The 8,460-nt window shown below is 52.2% G+C and overlaps 1 protein-coding gene across 2 annotated transcripts in view; it reads right to left on the bottom strand.

Annotated features, from left to right (window-relative positions):
- The window catches only part of SGCA (sarcoglycan alpha), a 9,784-nt gene extending 6,651 nt beyond the window's left edge, over nt 1-3,133 (bottom strand). Inside the window, exons 1-6 of one of the 2 annotated variants that reach the window (XR_002772390.1) lie at nt 3,048-3,133; nt 2,126-2,245; nt 1,885-2,039; nt 1,590-1,662; nt 1,136-1,334; nt 501-663 (exon numbers count right to left, since the gene is read on the bottom strand). Coding sequence is in view for 1 of the 2 variants with exons in the window: in XM_012803021.2 (XP_012658475.1) it covers nt 1,136-1,334; nt 1,590-1,662; nt 1,885-2,039; nt 2,126-2,245; nt 3,048-3,084 (584 nt within the window). In the remaining variant the exon portion in view is untranslated. The remainder of the gene's footprint in view (nt 1-500; nt 664-1,135; nt 1,335-1,589; nt 1,663-1,884; nt 2,040-2,125; nt 2,246-3,047) is intronic. The other variant, XM_012803021.2, reaches the window with a different exon arrangement.
- Between the last annotated feature and the right edge of the window lie 5,327 nt (nt 3,134-8,460).

Genomic DNA, 8,460 nt, shown 5'->3' with positions numbered 1-8,460 from the left:
CTGTCAACCCTGAATAAGCTCCTGCTCTGTCAGCAATTCACAGGCAGTGGGACCCTATGGACCTCAGCTCAATATATCAAAAGCTGTAGTGAGCATCTTTGAGCTATAATAGAGCACTCTCAGCTCCTTGTGGCAGGTGAGTTTGCCAAGAGGCACCTTAGAAAGAAGCAGAGTTATCGCACAGAGACCATTGGTGGGGAAAGGGTTGGGAACTGACCCAGGGCATGTGATTGACTGTTTTAGATGTTGGGCTGGGCAGATCTGGGACACTGGGGGTGGGCAACCCCAACAGTGGAGCACAGACTCTGTCGCCCTCTCGTGGGAGAAGGAAGAACTTCATGGAGTGTACAAAAGACCAAGACCACAGACTCATGGAAGCCAAGACAGACTGTGGGACAAGCAGGGACCCGACAAACCAGAGACTAGAGTGGGAAGCAGTGCAGAGGGAGGGGGGACAGTGATAGGGGTCTTTCCTCCCAAGAACCAGGGTCCCTTCTTACCAGGGACACATTGCACCAGTCAACGAGGAAGTAGGGTGCCAAGGTGTCATAGCAGGACAAAAGTGGGGGCTGGCCCTGGATGCAACGGGCATGGCTGTCAGGGGATGCCACCATCTTCAGGCAAGTAGAGAAGGGTGAGGCAGAGCCCACCTTGATGTACACCCTGAGCCCAGAGAGACGCTATTGTCAACAGAGCAGGGGACACCAGGAACCCCTCTACCAGACGTCTTTGAAACTGTCCTGATTGCAGGCTATGACCTGGGGGCAGGAGAGGGGAGGACAGCGAGGGCCTGGCAAAACAGATGGCATAGCCCCTGAGATCTGGGGTTATGGTGAGAGTGCACAGAGTACCCCACTCTTCTAGGGGGCCTTAGCTCCCAAAGAATTTGGGGGTGGGCCAAACTTCTATGCCCTCATAGGGCACAGGAAGTATCGCATTCAGGGTAACAAGAGTTTGGGCTTAGCAAAGACAGGCAGGAGATGGGGGTGTGGACAGCAGCGTGAAGTTGGGAGGTAGAAGTGGATGTGGTGAAGACTCTCATGGAAATTAGGGGGACCCCTATTCTACTACTACCATCCAGACGAAAAGCAAACTGCCTCCTCTTTCAGAAAGCCCTCCTGGGTTGCACACCTACCCTTCCTTGCGGCCCTCAATGGGAAGGGGAACACGGCCCCCACGGTCTAAGGCAGAAGTGATGTTGAGCAGCTGAAGCTCCCCTGGCTCCCAGAGCCCCCCCAGGGCTGTGAGGAAGTGGCTGGCAGGCGTTGAGGGTAGCACCTCCTCCACATCATGGCTGCGCACCAGGAACTCAGCTTGGTGTGGCAGCAGAGGGCCTGAGAAGGCCAGATAGGCACCTCAGACATCACCCAGCTCCCACCTCTGCCCCAGATCCTTCCTAAGCCTTCCCCAAGCTCTTCCCCACACCCTCCACAACCCTTCGTACCCCCTAAGGCCCTGTACATCACCCCACAGGCCCGATGGCCCTTCCCACTACCCACAGCCTTGCACAAGGCCTCACAGAGGCTAGAATCCCAATTTAGAATCCCTCAGTACTGGCACTGCTGGGTAAAGGGTGAGGCCTGAAGTACCTTCTGGGTCCTCAATCACCAGCACCAATGTCTGTTGAGTGGTGTCAAAGCTGTCCCGATTATAGGCGGTGACCTAGGGGAATGGGGAGAAGAGCTAAAAGGTGGGACCAGAGGAGAAACCTGGCACAGCTGGGGCCTGGCAAGAGAGGACTGAGATGCCACCCCAGCTTAGGGGTATGTAAATTATATGTAAATGACAGTGAAGGAACATCCATTTCCCACCATCAGAGCTGCTCCTGAGAGGCCTCCCTGACCCACCCCACACCCCTGAGTTTTTGAGGGTCCCTAGTGGCACCTCGATGACCTGGCGCCCACGATCTTCTGGGGTGGCGGTGCCATAGAGGAAGCCAGGGTGGTGGGGGCTGCGCTGAGTGTAGCGGAGCCACCGGGGCAGGTCTGGGTGTCCCTGGAGGTGAGCATGATAGGTAATGCGGACGGTGGGGGGGACAGCTGGTAGAAGAGAGAGGGGATCAGAGTCATCCCAGGAGCCCCCAAGGCCACCCCAGCCCTCCCTGTGCCCTACAGACCCCTCTCACCAATGTGCTCAGGAAGGCGAAGGAAGGTTGCGCGGTCCAAAGTGTGTACAAAGACGCGACCCACAAGTGGGTGTAGGGTGGTCTGCTGGGCCATGGTGTCTCTCAGCCTGACCAGAAGACCTGTGCAGACCCCACAAGTCCCAAACTCACAGACCTGCCTCAGTCCCTTCCTCTCTAAGTCCCTGGTGATCCTATGAGACTCAGAGAAGGGGACTCCTGTGCTGGCTCCGAGGAAAGGACAGGGCATGCAGTAGGGAGGGCAGGCCTGATGGCACTGGATGCTTTCAGCAGCAGCAAGATGGATCAATGGGGAGCCACCCCCATGACAATCTTTCAGTACTCAATTGAGGCTCCCCACCACCACTCACAAGGGTTACAGTGGGCAGTTTACCTGTGTGTGTTTCAAGAGAACTTGGGAAAAAATACTCATGCTAAGTGTCTGAGAGGCTGGATGGGAGGGGGATGAGGGGTTAGTCACTCTGGGACCTGGAAACCCCCTTCTGCATCCCTTAACATGCAGATCTAGGAGCTGAGCCAAGGGGACCCTAATCCCCGAGAGAACCAGAAGATCTGCTGGCCCACCCCACCCTCCCTCTCAGAGCCAAATTTAGCCAGGGCCTAGATAGAAGCAGTGGCTGCCAGTCCGTTAAAGGACCCACAACGCTCTGGGCCTAGGCTGGCAGGCCCGCCCGGCCCTAGGACACCTCCAGTCCACAGAGCTCACAGCCCCACATCCCAGAGCCTAGCTCCCAGCCCATTCCCTGAACCCCCTGTTGGCTGTGGCTTCAACACCCCAGTGCACTGCTGGCCCCTGCCTCACCCCCTCCCCTAGCCCTCCTCTGAGAACACCCATACTTCCATGTCATTATCCTGAATCCCCTTCCTGATCTTTGGCCTCCCCCTGAAGAAGGCCCCAACTTACCCACAAGGAGAGGAATCCAGGTTAGTGTTGCTGCCATGGCTGTGCCTGTCTGGCCAGGCCTTATGAGTGACAGAGACAGGGGCAGGGAGGAGTGAGAGAAGGAGGGAGGGAGAGGAGGTGTTCCCAAGCAGCTGGCGCTGCCCCATCCCTGCCCAGAGCAGGACTGAATTGGGAGGACATCCTCCTCACACACAGTGTCCTCTAATTATCCCCTCTGATGGTCATGTTATGTTTTCTAAACCCCCAACCTGGCTACCTTGGTCCTCCCTTAAAATCCTAATGGCTCCCATTCTCCTTGCTTTCCCAGCTCATGCCCAGCTGAGGGCTTTCTAACTCTTCCCTTTGACTGCCCCTCCCTGGTGTGACAGATGCTCTGAAGTCTCTAGCCTCTGCCCAGCTGTTCCCTCTGCCTGGATTCCTTTCCTGCCTTCATCTAAGACGCAAACTTCCAGTCCCCCTTCCAGACTCTGCACAGATATCTCCTCTCTCTGAAGACTCTCTGTTCTCCTTCCTTCTCCTAGGCCAAGCTGGGTGCCCCCTTAGTTAGTGACCCAGCCACACAGCACCAGGGAGTAGTATAGGGGCTTTGAGCTCCTCAGGGACCAGGATCTTATTATCTTTGCATCCCTGGACCTGGAACAGGGCATGGGTGACTTCTAGGTGTAGTGGCTGGGTGACAACTTCCTTAACAGCAAATGAATGGCCATTCACTCAGTCCTTACTTCCAGACCAAGCACCCTCATTGTGTACGTCTGGGAAGAGAAAGCGCCCTGGACAGGAATAGCCGAGTAGAGACAGGTGGGCAGTGGAGGTGACCTCTCAGGCAATGGAGTCGGGGCTAAGCACACGGGCCTGGAGGTAGGCATGCGTCTCCCCTTAGCCACAGCTACAAACAGGCAAGAACAGTGCTTGCCTCCTTGGGTTCTTGTGAGGGATCACACAGCAGTTCCATGAGCAGACATTACAGCTATCCTTGTTTTATAAAAGATAAAACTGAGGCACAAGGGTGCATCGCTTCCCCAGGGCCATGTTGCTGAGTAGTTGAATGCATGTAAAGTGCTTAGCCCAGTACCCCTGTCAACGCAATTGTGGGCACTCCTTCCCCTTTCTTCTGGAGTCTGCCAAAGAATCTTGGTCCAAGCATGAATGGGGTGGGGGGCCCTTCTCTCCCAGACTCCCCCACTAGAGCAGGCAAAGGGGCATTCAGCCCAAGGGCCCATGGCTGCCAGGGATCCCAAATCTTAGTGCCTGTGTGAGAATGCCTCAGGGCTTCAAGATGAAAGGTATTGTCCCATCACCCCCACAACCAAACGCCCCAGGCAAGGCAGGCTGGGTCAGGCCTAAGGGCGAGGGTGTTGCCCTGCAAACTGGGGTGACTGGTGGGAAGGTTACTTAGTCCTTGTCTTTTCTTCCTTTCTCTACCTGACTGTCCCACCCATCCCTGGAGAGCCACCAAATTCCAGAGTCAGCATCCACTCAGGCTCTCAGACAAGGTGGTATTTCTCCCAGAATCACCTTGGCATCTCTCTGCCAGCTCAGAGACAGATGGAGGAGGGAGAAAGGTTTTCTGGAGACAGAGGGTGAGTTAGAGGGCTGGTTGGGGCGGGGGTGGGGGGGCAAGCAGAGAAGCCAGAGCTTGGTAAGCTGCCCAGGCCTCACCCCTGAGCTTATCCATGTGACTCCCATCCCTCCACCACCCCGCCCCTCTGCTATTTTTGGAGCCACCCACTCACACCCTCAGCTGTCTTAAGGTAACAGTGCCTGCACCCTGAGTCACCAGGCCCACGGAGGCCAGTCTTCCTCAATGGAAAAGATGTGACCACCTTTCCCTCTGATCCCCCCAATTCAGGGAAGCCAGGGACCATCCCAGGAGCCAGCTGGAAGTCCCCAGAAACCTTTCTTGGCCCCTAGGCCACAGGAGGACCTCCCCATTCCAAGCTGTCTTGATTGTAATCTGCTGTTGTAATAGGCAGCACCTTCTCTCTCTTGGGAACTAGCATCCATGGGGGTTCTCACAAGGTCTTTAAACTTCTGACTCTGGGAAAGAAATTAAAAGTATATAGAATGATATAATGAGTCCCCATGTATTTATCACCCAGATTCAACGGTTATCAACTTAAAGCTGATCTAGTTTCATCCATACCCTGCCAATTTTTCCCTCCCACTTAAATTTATCTGTCAGTATTTCAGTGTGTATCTTTGAAAGATAATGACTCTTTTTAACATAATACATGTTAACATCATCAATAACTTTTTTTTTTTGAGACAGAGTCTCACTTTATCACCCTCAGTAGAATGCACTGACATTATAGCTCACAGCAACCTCAAAATCAAATGATCCTCTTGTCTCAGCCTCCCAAGTAGCAGGGACTACAGGCACCCACCCCAACGCCCAGCTATTTTTAGAGATGGGGTGTTGATCTTGCTCAGGCTGGTCTCGAACTACTGAGCTCAAGAGATCTACCTGCTTCTGCCTCCCAAAGTGCTAGGATTACAGGCATGAGCCACTGCGCCCGGCCTCATCAATAACTCTTTAATATCAAAGTTCCAGGGTTCAAATTTCCCATTTCTCATAAATGTCACTTTTTTTACAATATGTCTGTTTAAATAAGGATCCAAATAAGGTGTGCACACTGCAAACTGATTGGTAGGTCTCTTTAAAATCTCTTCAGATCTGTAAGTTTCCCCATATACCTCTCTCACTTCTCTCTCTCCCTCTCTTTGAAGGAACCAGTTCATCTGTAGTTTTCCACAGTCTGGATTTTGCTGATTGCATGTCTGTGGTGTTCGCTGTCAGGTTCCCCTGACCTCTGCATTCCCTGTACATTGTAGTGTCCTGTAAATTGTAGTTGGATCTAGAAGACTGATCAGGTTTATGTTCAAGCGTCTTTGGGAAGACCACTTCAGGTGGCGGTGGTGTTCTTCCATCTGGAAACACACCATGTGTTTCTGTGGTCTTCTGTGAGTTCCCTCTCCCCCATGGTGATATTCAAAATTCAGTCATTCCTTCCTTTGTTAGATAGAATAATTCTAGACAGAGAAAATGCTCTCACGATTTGGTTACTGAGTGAATGGTATAGTTCATATGGGAAAGACGGGATAAATGCTTGATTCTTTTTCTGTATTCATCAGTTTTAAAATAAGTTGATTCCCTGGCATCCTCCAGACTGTAACCAATTCAGGCTTTTTCCACTAATAGTATAATTATGAATTTATGGTTTAAACATTTGATTGCTTCAATCCCTTGCAATGAGTGTACCTCCTGGTGCTCAAATTGTCCCAATTAGAGTGTCCGTCTCCGGGAATTGGAGGGTATGTCTCACCGCCTCTCCAGGCCTAGTCTCACCCGGAGCTCCCATTGCAGCAGCTTTCTCCTGCCACCCAGCCTGCCCTGAGAGAGCTGGTTCTCTGTCCATGCTTCTTTGCCATCTCTGCCCATCAGTGCCTAAATTCAAGCCCTCTGGTCCTTTGTCCCTATCTCTCCCCGTCCCAGACAATATTTGCTTAATGAATCAATGAATTCTGTCAATTCTGTCCCATTCCACTTCAGTCTCTAGGAACCTAAGTCTCTTGATGTCTGAGGGCTGTATCTTCTTTATCTGCATCCATACGTTGTCGTGAGGGACAAAGGAAAGGGATTGTCGTCGTTGTGATCTGACTCCCTCATCTGCCTCCCAGACTCCACCCACATCTTTCTCCCCCATTCCCCTTCCCCGCCCACAACGCAACAACAAAGAGTGCGGCTCCGCAAGTCCGCCACGAGAGGGCGCATTCACCGGCTCCAGTCCGTCCCTGCGCCTGCGCAATGTTGGGGCGGAGCGGAGGGGAGGGGGTGGGATGGCGTCTGAGGGCCCCGCCCGGCACCGCGGATGATCGTCAGCAGCGCACGTTGAGCACCGCTGTAGGGGATTCAAGGCCACGGGTTCTGTGTCGCCCTTCCCTTCCGGATCCAGAGAATTTCTTCCCTACCGGAAGAGGAAAACCCATATGGAAGCAGGGGGCTGGACATAATGATCTCTTCCCCACACCATCATCTATATCAATCCTACGACTTCCAAGGATATTTCCATATCCCTCTGAACCCCTCCCCCTCCCCGCCATATTCAGGAGGTTCCAGCTTGAACACCTGTCTCCAGAATCTACCCCCTCCTCTTCCCCCTTTTATTAGAGACAGGGGTCTCACTATGTTGCCCAGGCTGATTTTGAACTCCTCCTGGGCTCGAGCATCTTCCCACCTCGGCCTCCCCAGTATCTGGGACTACAGGGGCCTGTCACCACATGCAGCTGCCTACCTTTTTTTTTGGTAAATTTCAGCCCTAAAAAGGGTTCCTAGAGCCTCCAGCCACTAAAAGCCACCAAACATTAGTTGGAGAAGGCCAGAGACCATTCCTGGGCAAGCTTTTTAGTTTACTGGAGAAACAAAAGGGGAGGGATTGTCCTAGATGCCACCTCACAGCTGGATTTCTGGACCCAGAGCCCAGAGCCATTTCTACCCAGACACTCCCTCTCTGTAAAGTGGGTGTAAGAAGAATCAATGAGATAATGGGAGGGGAAGTGCTTTGTAAACTGTAAAGCTCTGGAGAAAGTAAGGGGGCTTTTATTTATTTATAACTGACAGTGCAAGGCAATAGCTACCCAAGGCCAGCAGAGCCTGTGAGCTGGATTTAAAGTTCAGGTTTAGAAGCCACCATTCACTCACAGAAGGAAAGTAAAAGAGACAAAATCTCTGACATCTTTTGTAGATGACATGATAACCCAAGAGATTCTCCAGGCATATTGTTAGGAGTTATTAAGTGAGCTCAGCAATGTTGCCGGACAAAGATCAACATCCAAATACAAATAAAATACAAAATTCAACAGTGTAGCTAGACACTAGCAAGAATTCATTAGGAATCACAGTATCTTTTAAAAAAGCAATCAAAGGCCAGGCTTGATGGCTTATGCCTATAATCCTAGCACTCTGGGAGGCCTAAGTGGGTGGCCTGCTTGAGCTCAGAAGTTCAAAACTAGCCTGAGCAAGAATGAGACCCCATCTCTAAAAGCTAGCCAGGTGTTGTAGCAGGTGCCTGTGGTCCCAGCTACTTGGGAGGCTGAGGCAAAGAGGATCACTTAAACCCAGGAGTTTGAGGTTGCTGTGAGCTATGATGCCAGAGCACTCTACCCAGGGGGACAAAGTGAGACTCTCTCTCAAAATAAATAAATAAATAAAACTTAAATTAAAATAAAAAAGCAGGCTCAGCACCTGTGGCTCAAGTGGCTAAGGCGCCAGCCACATATACCTAAGGTGTCGGGTTCAAATCCAGCCCAGGCCCACCAAAACAACAATGATGGCTGCAACCAAAAAATAGCCAGGCATTGTGACGGGCGCCTGTGGTCCCAGCTACTTGGGAGGCTGAGGCAGGAGACTCACTTG

The sequence above is a fragment of the Otolemur garnettii genome, unplaced genomic scaffold (assembly GCF_000181295.1).
Source record: "Otolemur garnettii isolate 467f Iridium unplaced genomic scaffold, OtoGar3 scaffold00018, whole genome shotgun sequence".
NCBI classification, from domain to species: Eukaryota; Metazoa; Chordata; class Mammalia; order Primates; family Galagidae; genus Otolemur; species Otolemur garnettii.
Note: the sequence above shows the minus strand (reverse complement) of the source record. Positions and strands in the feature narration are given on the sequence as shown.